The following is a 15,282-nucleotide window of genomic DNA, read 5'->3' on the forward strand; positions in this document are numbered from 1 at the left end:
GGATTATTCGTCTGCAGTGAATTTCTTACAAAGCACGTCGAGGTTACACTTTACCAGCTGTTTGATAAACGTGTCCAACTTGCTGTAACTGAGAACGGCACAGTGAGCTGGAGAGCAATTTATTCTAAAATAAAAAGAGAATCCAGAACAGATCAATATATTTTTAATACATCACTTTTTTGTACGGTCTGCATGAACCTCTAGGCTGTTTCCTGTAGTTTTAATCCTGTTTACACCCATAATAAACTTCTTATCAGTAATTCATTTCCACTTGACCGGTTTCCAACGTCTTATTTGCCCTAGAATTAAGCAGGCTGTTTTTGTTACTGTGCCTTTAAGACCGATATATGTAAATGATCCAAGCTCTGATAGGCTGCACTATGTAGGGCCTCTTTCAAAAAGTAGTCCATGCTGTTCAGTACAGACTCAGGGACGTCATGAAAATAAATTTCAGCCCCTTCCTTCGAATGTATGGATCCTTCGGAGGTCTGCAGTGATACATTCACCTCCTGACAGCCAGAAACAGCACAACGTTTAATCGCTTTCCCAATAACTCTGCATGAACTACACTCTGCATCACTTCAACAGGAATGCCTGCTGCTAAATGCGCAGTCGTTCTCCAGGACATGACGAATTCAAAACAGGCTGTTTTTGCAGCTTAGTTTCTATAAGTACAGGTGAGCAAATCATATGTTTTCAAACTGTAACTATGTTTACACTCTAAATCAAACTCTTATTTAAAAAAACAAAGGAAAAATCAGGTTTCTGTGATACGGACTAGAGCTTTATTAGGGCCAAAGCATCAGCTGACATTGACTACCCGCGGCTTTATCAGTAGGCAATACTCCAATAATATCTGTGATCTCCTGACGACAAGCAAACCCAACGTGAACCACCTCCTGATTAACTACATGACAGCAATACAGGCTACAGATGAATTTGACCATAAAACATAGTTTAAAATTAGCAAAAACATGTAAAATGTATAAAAACCTAACCTTTAGCACTGGAAAAACACCTAATGACAACTAATGAAATTAAGAAAAATAAGAGGTACTAAGCAGAACCCAATACATTCGGGTAGCTCCACCTCCAGGCCTGCAATATTTATATTATACATAATATATAATAAGTTATTGCTTTTTATTTGAGTTTAAGGAATGTGACCAGGCCTAAATCTTCTCTCTTTCTAATTAAACATGCAATTATTTATTGTTTTGAAGCACTGATGATATCCACGATATAATCAGAACAGCATATTATCACCATAATGACATAATTTATCATGATAATAATAACTGTCATGTTGCCCTGCCCTGAATCACAGTCATATTTCACAGCTCATTATGAACTTAAATCACTTTAATTGCAGTCAGATTTAGCTAAAACCACTGTAAAACAAAATAAAAATTTATAATATGAACATAACATTATATCAGCTGATATCAGTTATTGAGATATTTAAACCTTAATTTGGGTCACTTTCATATTCTTCGGACACTGATATGCATTTTTAATCTGTTGAACCTTCAGAAAAACCTCCATATAAATCAAACTGAACTGACAGCATGTGCGTGAAAACTGCACTGTAAGTCAAAAACCCCTGAAAACACCACAGACAGACTTTAATACTCATCAAGCTGGAGCTCCTCTCATGTCACATGAGCCGCTGCTACGAGCTGATTGGCCGAGCTCCATGAAATTGCTCTTCTTCCTCGACGCCGCATTAAACATTCCAATTTCACATCCCAGTGCGCCGCAATGCTGCGAGCAAACACACAGGGACCTTACACTCTGAACCCAGCAGTGTAATGAGCGGGACATCGGCAAACACTGTTCCACATTACTAACGCAGAACAATGCCTGCATCCGCAGCTACAGGAGCAGCACTCACTGTTTAACTGAAGGCACTGAAGTGTCTGCGTGTGAACGCTGATGCGTCTGAGTGAATCTGAGGGCTGATTGTTGGCCTTCAGCGGGGCAGCGTGTGATGGGGTTCCTCAGCCAGGATTCTGTTATTTGCGCATCAGCGTTTGCTCATCGCATTGAGATGTTGAGCCTCATTCTTCCTGTCTAATGGGTTTCTACAGCTGCTGTGATCCTACTCAAGGCTTCGGATACAAAAGTAAAGAGAAATGGACTCAAACACTTAGAAACACAGGCAGTGGCTTGCATTTCTGTGACTGTTGGGTAAAAAATTATAAGCACACAATTTCCCTCTTATCCCAAATGTAGTTCATTCAAGACGTGCTTGGTGTCTAAAGTTTGCTTCTTTAGTTTGGCACTGGAGCTACGAGGCCGATGTAGGCAACAAGTAATGCAAAACACATGCAGAAATCACACACTTGTAGTGCCAGAAACCACATTTGAAATGACTTAAGTAGGAATTATATTGATTTTTTTCAATTTCTGCATCATCAGTTGGTTAGGTGTAAATGGTCATTTAGAGTGGTTTGATGCTCCACTCTAGACAAACAGAACTGTTCAGTGTGGTGGTGATAGGAACCAGACGTCTGAAGAGTTAAAGCCTCTAAAGCTTCGCATTACAAGCCTCATTGGTCAAATTCGATTTTTTTGCTCAAATCCGATCTCTCTGACTCGATGGTTCACACTCGTTTAGGTAAGTGACTCAAATCTGTCACTAATGTGAACGAACCGGCGTCCTGAAATGACCCGCATGCGCACATCCTACTCAGTAACGTCACGTGAATGAATCACATGAGTCACGTGCGTCATCAGCAAACAGACTAACGGTCAGAACGAGCTTCGCTGTGAAGATAATGAACTCTGATCAGCTCTCAGCTTCATTATTAGAGCGAGCCGAAGGTGAAAAAGGTGAGATGTGTTTCTTTTCCACCATTCACAGGCTTTAACCTCTGTTCAGCGTTGCTGCCATGGTAATGCTGAATGACGGCGCACGCGCAGTGGAAAAAAACACATGAATTCCGATCTGAGCGTCACATTAAGGTCACATGGCCACGAATCGGATACATATCTGTTCTAGGACCACATATGAAAGTGGCTCAGGTTGGATTTGAAAAGATCAGATTTGTGACCGCACAGCTCTGAAAAAGATCTGAGTCACATTAGGGCAAAAAATCAGATCTGTGCCACTTCAACCTGGTAATGTGAAAGTCGCTTAAAAGGTCCCTCACAGAAAGTTATTACACAAAATGCTGATAAATATGCTTCTTATAATAGTTTAAAGATCAGATTTTGACTCAAGGTGTATTATTTAAACACATTCACGGTGGAGTGGTACATCCAGGGGGCTCTAAGGCAAAATAATCCCCAAAGAAAATATATTTGTTTCAAATTTACCATCAAAATTACACATAAAAACAAAAGACTTGTAGATTCACTGTTCATTTTGGATGGTAAACAAAATGGCTATATTTGTGTTGTAGGCACCACAAGGTCTGGTTCCTATCACCACCACTGTAAAGCGATCTCTTGATCACAGTAAACCACTCTGAATGACTCTGTTTACATCTCAACAACTGAACAGTGCAGAAGTTTGAGTTGGTGAAATTGCCCTTTAACAGCTATGGAGCTTTGGAGTGTGATGATTTTAGGCGTACAGTTGAACTGATGCCAATTGGTGGTCATAAGCTTCCATTACTTAGCCACATTAGCCTTGTGGCTAGATTGAGGAAGCCAGTTTCAGACACCAAACATGTCTTAGCTGATCTAAACTCCAATTAGGGAATAAAAAAATCTTTTCTTTTTCACCGAACTGTCACCTTGAGATCAGTTTCAGTGCCTCAGTATGACACAAGCATCTCTAATCAGACAGCGTTTATATCACATACGCAAGCAGGTCACTCACAGGCGCGTGTGCTGACACAGCTGGTGCGGGGAACGTGTGTCTGGCACGCTGGCCTTTGGTGTGTGGTGGGATTGTGGGGGTTCAGGCTGGTGGACAGAAGGTCATTCTCCACACTGCAGGGAAGCCATGACCACTGTCACTCTGACCGCTGCTGCTCCATTAGCCTCATTCTCTGAGAACATGACAAAAACACTCCCTCCAGCATCCTCCCTCTGTCTCAGTCTCAGTCTCTTTAATGTGCACACCAGCGGTTTAAAGCTCACACAGACAAAGATTCGAATCTTAACATTTTTGTTTTAATAATAAAGATATGCTATGGAAAAAGTGCTTTATTGGAGAAATATGTTTCAATTAATACAATGTAATAGTAGATAAATTCCCAAAAGATGTTCAGAACTGTGTGAGCACGTCTGAACGCAAAATGATTGACACTAGCATCTCCCAGACAACCCGGCTTCTGCGGCAGTGGTGAGCAACACTGCCAATCAGTGTGATTCAGCTCTACGTCTTTGAGCCTTCCCATAGAAAAACAGACCACTCCACTCTTCTCGACCGCTCTCTGAATGGTCAGTAAACAGTGCAGAACAGTGAACAAGCTGTCAAACAGTCAATTCAGACGTCTAATTATACTTTACAGACTAATGTAGGAGAACTCAGGCTTTCAGATCATATTATATTATAAGATAGATTATATCTGATATTTGAATGCTCAGCAGCCCTAACACTAGCTAAGCAGGCCATAACATCAGCGAACCCTCCAACTGCATGGCAAAAATAATAGAGAGCTAATAACAGCCAGCTAATAATCACTCGCTACAAAACCGAAACAAGGTTAGCGAACTCATAATATAAATCATATATGTTGGTAAACCCTGACATTGAGTGTGTTTACATGCAATTAATAATCCGATAACTGCAGAAAATCACGTTTTGTCAGTAATCCGATCAAAGCGTTTACATGCTCTTGTGTAATCAGATAATAACTCCGGATGATAATCAGATTTCTGCTTTGCAACCAGCCAATAAACTCACAGAAGAAGACGTGATGTAAATGTAACGAAAACCTTTTTTATATATGAACATACATCATCTAGAAAATAAAGAACATTAAAATCCTTCATTTCATAAAGCATGTAGTCGGTTTCATCATCACTCCAAAAGTGTTTTGTTGCCGTCTCCCGGCAACATTGCTCGCTTATTTCCAGTCTGGTTTCGCACATGTGCAGACTGAGACATCTGAAAGAAATCAGAGTAAGAGTTTACATGCGCTGAGAAATCTGATTACTGAGCTAAAATCCAGCTCTTTTTATCAGATTTCTTCACTGGATTTCTAGTTCGGAGTCTGCTATTTACATGACCATTTGAATAATCAGATAACTACAGAAATCCGATTATGATTGGATCATTGAGTGCATGTAAACACACTCATTAACACATCATAATATTTCTTTTCAGTTTTAGTGATATTTATAGCTCCATATTTGATAGATGATGATCATCATATCAATTATAAGTGCATGCAATCACTAACTTTATTATTGCTTACTTATTAACGTTACTAACACATATATTAACTCATTCACTTTAATAATGCATGGGCTCATTAATATTAATGCAAGGTTATGATCTTAATTACTTCAAACTTATTAACTTTAGTAATGCATGCATTCATTTATTTTATTAAAGAAAATGTAGAAAATGTGATGCTTAATTAATTGTTAATTATTATTAATTAATTATTAGTAGTAATAGATTTTTTTTGGTTTATTTATGCACAGATTCATTGACTTTATTTACACTAACTTATTAATGCTAAAATATTAATAATAATCATAATATTTATTAATTCTACACCCAAGAACACACGATAAGCTACCAGGCGTTTTGTTAAGTTATTCTGTAATTTCGTTTGAAAACATTCATGCGGATGAACTGACAGCCCTGCGAGCCTCTACGCTAAGAGGTAAAGAGAGAGAGAGTGCAAACAAACCTCTATGCAAACACAAGCCAAGCCTTTACACCACGTATCTGTAATCACACCAACAAACAGTGCTGACTTATGACCAAATTAGATGTCCCTTCAATAGGATCGCATTATAAAATTAAGTGGCAATTGAACGTTACACAACAGAGGAAGAGCTGTGGCATTTTCAAACACAGGGCCTAATCTGATCTAAGCGGGACACAACAGCAATCGCACGACAATAGCTGCAGCCAACAGAGCGGAGATATCATCTAAACAGAAGAAAGTGTGCAAACTAACCATACAAACTACACAAATCAATTAAACAAACAAGTAAACAGGGCTGACAGAACTGTGTCACTCTGCACACATCACTGCGTGAAGGGTTTGCTGTTTGAACACATCAGGGAGCGACTGTAGTAGATTGATATCAATAACTTGATTTTCTCCAAAATGTCACCCACATTTCTATGATTTTGGACTCTGCTGTTCACCTTCAGCCTGCTGTTTCATCTATAGAGGCCCTCAGCTTGATTGAAGCCCAAAGCAAAAACACCAGCAAAGCTCAGCGAACCCAAACCCTGAGCGTCTAGTCAGGGTGGGCTGGAGACTCTAAATCAATCACTCTAAATCAAGTCAACACGCAAAACCCAGTTTTAATCGTGTCCTGTTGCTACACCATTCAGACAAATGACTGAAATCTAAGTGTGAATTAATGAGCAGGAGTGTAACAATCCTCAAAATGAATTTCCCAGTATGATACAGTGGTGTCTCGATTTGCTACTTTTGTATATAACAAAAACAACGAGTGGCTGATGTTAATATGTTAATTCTCAGTTTATTATAGCATTCAACTTCATTAAAGTACAACATTTTTAACAAAAGCTGTTCTTTACAGTGTCCAGACGCTCTAGCCAGGAGTTCAGTTTGTTAGCCCTAAGCTAACACCCCTGCCACAAGCTAAGAGGCTAGTCACAATACATCATTACTATGTAATATATGATATGTTGTACTGTTACTGCCTCAGCAACACATGGAAAATTTTCCGTCAACACATTTTAAAGAAGCAAAAAAATGTAATTAATATCATTTCCTCCTCACCCCAAATGTGGTCAATCAGTCAGGTAGCAGGACAGCAGACTGTTTATCCAAAATGATAACTTTACTGGAGAAGGAAAAAACCTTCTTTACTTTTAATGTAAGTCAATGGAACCAGAATTTTTTCCAAGTAATTCTGGGTAATTTTAGTCCATTCATCATGAAATTTACAAACAAGATAAAGGACAACAGGCATTTTCAAATTATATCAAAAACTGAAAAAAATGGAGATATGAGGTTTTCTTCTGACAGCAGCGATGTGAAGGAACCCACACTGGGACTGCACATGTCCAGAATGTGGACCATTGAGCTGTACACTTGGACAAACAAAACCCTCAGTTACTTAGTTAGGGCTGAGTGAGGGCTGCCAGCCCAGCGCCAGTATTGTAGGGCCTATCATTTACCAATGAAAGGCAGTGCATTGTGGTCTACTAGTCCAGCTCTAAGGAGCCCTACAGGGCCAGTGTAGGCATCCCTGTTGGGCTGCTCTAAACAATCTACATTTCTTGCTGAAAGGATTGTTATTATTAATAAAATAAATGATTTATTGTGTATTTTAATATATTTATGTTGTTTCTGTTTTATAAAATCAATAAGCCACTTAACAGGGAATTCCAGCGATGTCGCAAAAATTCAGCACGATTCATTCGTTAAGATGTAAATAAAGACTTTCAGAGTGGTTTGATATGAAATGCTCCGTTTTAGAGAAGCATACCTAGACAGAGTTGTTCACAGTGGTGATGATGGGAACCAGACGTCTGAAAAGTGTAATGCCTCTAAAGCCTCCCTCACAGAAAGATATTACACGAAGTGGTTATGAATTCACTGCCTGATGCCTGAGATATTGTTCTACAGTAGTTTTCAGATAAACCTTTGGCCCTGAGACTTTCTACTCATGGCAAAGAGGTACATGCAAGCTGTTGTAAGACCAAACAGTCTTGAGGCAAACACTGATTTCCACTATTTTACCATCATCAACATTATATACAAAAACTCAGAGGTTTGCGTAGATTGACTGGTCATTTCGTATATTAAATAAAATGGCTATATTGGTGTTGTAGATTTCACCACCACAGTAAAGATGAACCATTTCACCTCACATTTAATTATGCCGAAATTTGGAAAAATCAGTGAAAATTCTCCCTATAAGGCTGCGCATTACAGTGATGTTACCACAGGAAAAAGGGTTTTAGGCATGACAAACAATGCTAAAACCCATACCTAGGATAAAATTAATGTAATGCGTGGCCTGGAGTGGCTCACTGCTTTAATGAGCTTCCTAGAACTAGAATATCTAGAAAAAGGAATCAGACAATCCAGAATACAGACAAACAACCTAAAACTGGTTGCACAGTCCAGTTCCCTTATGCATTCTTCCATTTTTAACTTCACCCCAGTAAGCAGTACATGTGTGAATATAACACACACACACACACACAGACACACCAGAAGCAGTTCTGAACGGCCGGAGCAGGCGTGGTGTTTAAAGGCCTGATGCAATGTGTTGTAAAAGGAGACAGTTGTAGCTCTATTCCACTTTCAGGTCTTAGGCATAAACCAAAAACCCAAAAAATGATCCCTAAACTCCATCACTGCACCAGACACTACAGCGCTTCACCTCTGTATTTCATATAAAATAGCAGTTTTACTGTCTCTGTGAACTAATTAGAGCTAGTTACAGCACAGCTCGCGGCCAATTTGATGCCCTTAGTGTTTTGTATATAAAAGGTGATGGCATTGATTTCCAAAGAATCATATTACTGAGAGCTGAGAAAGCTATTAGAGAAAAATCACTGGAGGAGAAAGCATATGTACAAATCGTCAATATTCTAAATACGGCCTGAGCCAAAACAAGCAGGCGCCGCAGAAGCGTTCGAGGCGTTCTGTTTCTGCTTCGTAAACTCCCGAGGAGAGTACAGGTGACGCGGCAAACAATGAACAGGCACGTTACATTTGAACCGGATCCAAAGCGCAGCCTGGCGCCCAGCTGTTACTGAGTCCACTTAAGCGTGATCACCGAAGGATTTTTCTTATAATTAAAACTTTTTTTGTAGCGAAGATGGCGACGAAAAGAACGCCGGCATCTTTCACAACTGAAATGTTCCATGGCAGAGTCATTATAACCACAATCACGGTTACAGAAAACAGCAAAAATTTATCACAATACTTTTCCTCAAGCCTCAAGCCACAAAAAGTAGATATTCTGGTGTCCTTGGCCAAAAAAACAGGCCTAATTTTACAGAAAATAACTGCAATTTTAACTGCAGTCATGATATTGGTTAGAAAATTTCCTGCCCTACAATGAACAATATTGTTTTATTTGCTTTACACACTTTTAACTGTTTTAAACTTGTTCTTTATGTTAACTGAAATATTCTTTTATTCTTATTTTATTGTATATTTTATTGTATGTCTTACAGGGCTGCACTGTAAATAACAGCTTGGTCTCAGTGGGTTTATTCTAGGGTTGTCATGATACTAGAATTTAGATTTTGATACCGATACCACAGACACAATGCTCGATACCTACTACCACAATGATAATATCAAAGTATTACAAAACACTCTCAGAAAAAAAGATACGAAACTGTCTCTGGGGCAGTTCCCCTCTTGTCAATGAGGTGGGACCCTCAAGGGTACGTCTCAGTACCTTTAGTCAGGGAATATAACTGTACCATAATCCACTGAAATTATATTTTCTAAGTTGTATTGACTCCACACTCCCCGTCTCGTCTCCAGGCTTTTTATCTTATTGTTCTGTTTTAAAACATTAGATTATGAAAAGATAAAAATACATACTTTTCACCTGGAAAAACTTATTTAAGGGTCACAATTAGACCTTAAAGCCACTGTTGTACCTTTGAGGGATCATTTACATTGTTTGTACCTTGATAAATGAAAAATTTACCTACACAGAACCTTTGTGTCTAATAGTGTACTCGATATCAAACGACACTAAAAATAAAAAATAAAGTCAGAACACCAAATGTTTACTGGAAAAAAGCTTATTTTTAACAGCTTAATTAACATTTATTTTTTTTAGCCAATCCCCTTTTATCAGGGTAAGACTGTAGCGAACCTGGTGCTCATTTAAACAAATAACTGAAAGTATCAAAAAGTCAAGAGTATTGAATATGTAGCCAAAATGCAGTATTGATTATAAACATACACTTGATACTTTGTGCAACCTCACCATCATATAAATAACTCAATGAAGTGAAATGTATCACAGTATTAAGTTTCTCTGAGGTTCGATAAGTTAAAATAGACACGAGGCAAGAGAAAAACATAAGTCCACATGTAAAAAATGCTATTAAAAGCTGTGAATTCAGCAATGCTTTCACTGCTACATTCAAACAGTGTGTGTAACAATAGAGTGGAATCTTAGACAGTTGTTCCAGGTGGGAATTCGTCTAATTCTTTTTTAAATAAAACATTTAGTTGGTCAGTGTCCTCTAAATTAATGCCTGTCCGATATATCGGTTGGCTGATAATATCAGCCAATATTGACAACTCACAGATTATCACTATCTGCAAATACAGCGCTGATAATGCGCCAATAATCACTGTTTTTTTGGGTCGTGGCATGAGAAACACGTTATAAAGAAAAACCCTTGATTTACAGGGGAACTTATCAAAAATAAGAGAAACAAAGTAATTAACAGAAATCAAACCTGCAAAAAAAAATAAAAAATCTATACAATTTTTAGCTCCTTTAAATCAGCATTGAAATCAACCACAACACTCACATCCCTTAAACACTGACAGTATCCACAGTGTTTGGAAAGGTGACGAAATCTATCATGACAGCAACATCATATCATCATGAGACCATATCAGCCATCCTTAACTCACAGGCTCATGAACCCTCCGAGAGCAGCACCTGGACACGTCTCAACTCCAAACAGGAATCCGCCCTGCCGCTTCATTTTCCTCAAACCAGCCAAACAACTACAGCCGTTATAACAAGGCCAGATTTACTGCGGTCAGTTAAGTCTCCTGTCAGCATTCATAGTGCACACCACCAATCAAATTCACTGCACAGTAAATCTACACCACCTTCAGACGCTCAGATGGCTGGAACGGACGATGTGTGAGATCGACTGGCCTGCTGGCTCGTTCTCAGCAGGTTTAAACATGTTATAAGATCAATCTGTGATGTACTACATGCTGTAAAAATCTACCTTGAGCCAACTTGCTTTGGAAAAAGTACTTTATTCATATGACTGAAGCACATAACACGGCTATGTTACTCTGCGGTCCTGTTGTGTGCGGCCTTCAAATAGACCGTCTGAATACAGTCAGGTGATTTGCTCCCTTTAAGGACCCATATCCTGCATTTTTTATGTACGTATGACATTTGTATATCGCTGCTGTCGGAAGAAAACCTCATATCTCCATTTTTTTCAATTTTGAGGTTGTGACAATCTGAAAACGCCTCTTGGCCTTTACGTTGTGTGTAAATTTCATGAAGAACGGACCAAAAGAAACGACCCAAAATGACTTGGGAAAACATCTGGTTCCACTGACTTACATTAAGAGTAAAGTATGTTTTTTCCTTCTCCTGTACAGTTACCATTTTGGAAATGAGGTTTTCTTCCAACAACAGCGAGATGTGTAAGAATTATCTTAGACAGCAGTTCCATGTTTGAGTTCTGTCTAAATCTTTTTTAAATAAAACATTAAGTTGGTCAATATTCTTTAACCCAGAGCCTGTCTGATATATCAGTTGGCGGATAATATCAGCCAATATTGACAACACATGGAATTATCACTATCGGCAAACATATCACTGATAACACGTCGATAATTACCGACTTTCCAGGGTCGTGACACGTGAATCATGTTATAACACAAAAAGCTTGATTTATGAGGAGAAATAATGAAAAATAAAACCACAAAATAATCAACAGAAATCAAACCTGCAAAGACTTCTGGATAACTCCACCCCCAGTTCTCCAATATTAATATTATTTAAGACTGTGTAGCTTTACGTACGAAAATCGGTCATAACTCATTTGTGATATATCTAAATTAGCTCTGTTTTGATTGGCTGTGTCTCTCTTTCAATAAGCAGTAGGCTGAAACACTCCTTATAACTTCAGCGTAAATGGGCGGGGCTAAAATGCTGTAGGCTGAATAGGCGGCGTCACATAAACAGCGATAATGGCTGTTTTGGTTGCATAACTTCCATATGTTTACTGGTGAGTTGATGGCACATTAAAAAACTTTAACATATCACTTCTTTAATTTTATTATTATTATTATTATTATTATTATTATTATTATTATATTGACCCTTTAAATGCAATCTCAATACTACTATGTCTAAAACAAGCTGGCATACAAACTGCTCATCATCCATAGCATGTTATAAATGTGATTATAGCTACAGTGACTGTTGTCAGAGGACAGAATGTGCTGTCAGTATCAATATCAGTCATAATTTCTGGTGATATCTGTTTGGTAAGATGCAGAGTTAGGAGATATTTATCCCTCTCGGCCAGTTCATTTGCTGCCAGGCTGATCAGCAGCCAAATCTCGCCCTCTGCATTCTCTAGCAAACAAAAGATAATGGCTCTCATTTCAACAGCTGCCAAAAAACAGGAGCTGCTTATAGCATTTATAGCATTCCAGTTCTCTCCTCGCTAGTTAAGCCCCCTTTGGGACCCCGACAGCGGAGCTGTGAGTGGAAAAATAAGTTGATAAACGAATCAGGAGAGCGTTAATGTCATTAATCCTGCAGGTGAACGAGCCTTTTGTTGCTGCTGTTTGGTTCACTAACTGCCTCCAACGGTTCCATCGGTTCCCTCCCCAAAAACAAGGGGGACTTGCTCTGTGGAGAACAGCTAGCACTGAATTTGGACACATTTCACAAATCAGGTTCCACACAAACTGCAGGTTGGCTTCAGAGCTCGTCTGCCATCCCACCTACCTGTTTAAATCGTCCGACGAAAGCTGAAGTTGGCATCTTATTCGAATTTTCCGTTCCACCTTAAATGGTGCAGCAGTTACATTCTGCTGCCTGACACACCAGAATGTAACTGCTGCACCATTTAAGGTGGAACGGAGAATTCAAATAGGATGCCAACTTCTACCTCGTACATTTCTTGTGTTAGTTTATTTGTTAAGCCCGGCTACAACATTAGACCGCCAAACTAGCGCTGAGGGGCTTTTTATCGTGCTGTCAGGGGGGCTCACCGTTGCTGGAGATGCGGTTATCCACGTCGGCTTGGCCGCTGAGTTGGATGTAGAGTCCCATGTAGTGCAAACTCCCCAGGATGACTCCAAACGCGCCCATCGCTGCTGCTAGCGACCACTTTCTCGCATGAGGTGGAATTTGGGTCAGATCCAGAGAGCAGGGGGGGTTATTTCTGAGCCAGTTTTAGTTGTTTCTTTCTTTATTTTTCGGGTTCTTTTCTTTCCTTCTCTTCTCCAGAAGCAGCTCTCCACACCGAGCGCGAGGCACAGTCTCCGGCTCGTGCGAGTGAAAGCTGAACGGAGTCTCGCTTTTCCTTTTTTTCCGCTATAAACACACCCGTATTCCGGAAAAGGCCCCGCCCCCTGTTCAGTGATTGGCCAGTAGTTCGACAGTCCGACGTTCTAGAAGCAGAAGTACAAACAGTGGTTCGGGTTCTAGAGTGACGGAGGGCTTTTGAACTTTCTTCAGCCGCCGTTCTAGAACTCTGGAGCTGTTGGAATTCCAAGTGCAGGAGGCGGGGCTTGCCTGAAAACGGGTGTGGAAACGAATAACACGCGGATTTCTCCCGGTTCTCCCCACTACGGCGGAGGGATACGAGTATAGAGTCGGGAGTGCTTCGGCTCATGTTAGGGAATGTCAATTAGGCGGTCTAATTTATGATCTTTATGATCTTTATGCCGCTGTATGTTTATTAAAAAGTCACCGTCTGTTCAGAAAAGGGTCATTTTATTTATTTTTTTGTTTGTTTCTTTATCTTTTTCAATCAAACAATTCATCAATGGACCGGGAGCTCATATGTAAACCATCTGTAGTTTTCAGCACCAAGAACAGCGCTTCCTCCCAACCGTGGAACATCTTTCCCTTAAAGGGGAACTCCACCAATGTTTCGAAGTTCAATCGTCGAGATGTTAACAGTCAATCAGAGTGGTTTGGTTTGAGATGCCTTATTGTAGAGAAACTTATCAGCTTAGATGTCTTTACAGTGGTGGTGATAGGAACCAGGAGTCTCAATGTTTGACAGTGCAAATATAATTTTATTTACTATCCAAACTCACCAGTGAACCTACATGAGTCTACTGTGTATTTGAATGTTACCGTGATGATGGTAGGATAGAGGTAAATCTGGGGAAAAAAAACGTTTTACTGGGGACTATTTTGCCTCACACCACCCTGCATGTATCTTTCTGCCATGAGGGTATTAAAAAAAGTGATTTAAGCCAAAATATTGTTGCAAAACTACCGTAAATTACTGTACCGGATTTTCATGCACAACTATCTCTAAGTTTACTCAGAATGGAGCAGTGAACAAAAAAACATCTAGTGAGTCAAAGTTCTGTGGACAGAAACGCGTTGTTGATGAGAGAGGTCAGTGGAGAACGGCCAGACTGATTCAAGCTGACAGAAAGGCTGTCGTAACTCAGATAACCAAAATTGCGGTGAGCAGAAAATCATCTGAGAACGCACAACAGGTCAAGGTTATGGTGGATGGGCTACAACAGCAGAAGACCATGTCGCATTTCACTTCTGTCAGCCAAGAACAGAAAGCTGAGGCTGCAGTGAGCACAGTCTCACCAAAACTGGACAGCTGAAGACAGGAAAAACATAGCCTGGCCTGATGAATCTCAATTTCTGCTGAGGCACACAGATGGTTGGGTCAAAAGTTGGTATCAACAGCATGAATCCATGGACTCAACCCTGCTTTAAGTCCACAGTCCAGGCTGGTGGAGGTGGTGTAATGGGGTGGGGATGTTTTCTCAGCATGTATATTAAGTGCACCAAGTCACAAGGCAAAAGTCATTGCAAACTGGTTTCATGATTGGCTGCTGGGCTGAAACACCCCTTATAACATGAACATGAATGGGCGGGGCTTAACTGCTGTTGGCCTAAACAGGTGGATATTTCTAAATGTAGTGTTTCCAATAAAGTGGCCTGTGAGTGGAAGTAAAAGGGGGTGTTTCCAATAAAAGGGCCAGAGAGTGGAAGTACAACGGGGGTGTTTCCAATAAAGTGGCCAGTGAGTGGAAGTAAAAGGGGGTGTTTCCAATAAAGTGGCCAGAGAGTGGAAGTACAACGGGGGTGTTTCCAATAAAGTGGCCAGTGAGTGGAAGTAAAAGGGGGTGTTTCCAATAAAAGGGCCAGAGAGTGGAAGTACGAGGGGTGTTTCCAATAAAGTGGCCAGCGAGTGGAAGT

At 39.9% G+C, this 15,282-nt stretch overlaps 1 protein-coding gene across 1 annotated transcript in view; it reads right to left on the minus strand.

Annotated features, from left to right (window-relative positions):
- Positions 1 to 13,362, minus strand: part of LOC118822983 (V-set and transmembrane domain-containing protein 2-like protein) — a 76,759-nt gene extending 63,397 nt beyond the window's left edge. The window contains exon 1 of the mRNA XM_036592326.1: positions 13,092 to 13,362. Coding sequence (XP_036448219.1) covers positions 13,092 to 13,191 — 100 coding nt within the window. The 5' untranslated portion in view covers positions 13,192 to 13,362. The remainder of the gene's footprint in view (positions 1 to 13,091) is intronic.
- Positions 13,363 to 15,282: the final 1,920 nt, after the last annotated feature.

This window comes from Colossoma macropomum, unplaced genomic scaffold (genome assembly GCF_904425465.1).
Source record: "Colossoma macropomum unplaced genomic scaffold, Colossoma_macropomum, whole genome shotgun sequence".
In the NCBI taxonomy this organism is placed as follows: Eukaryota; Metazoa; Chordata; class Actinopteri; order Characiformes; family Serrasalmidae; genus Colossoma; species Colossoma macropomum.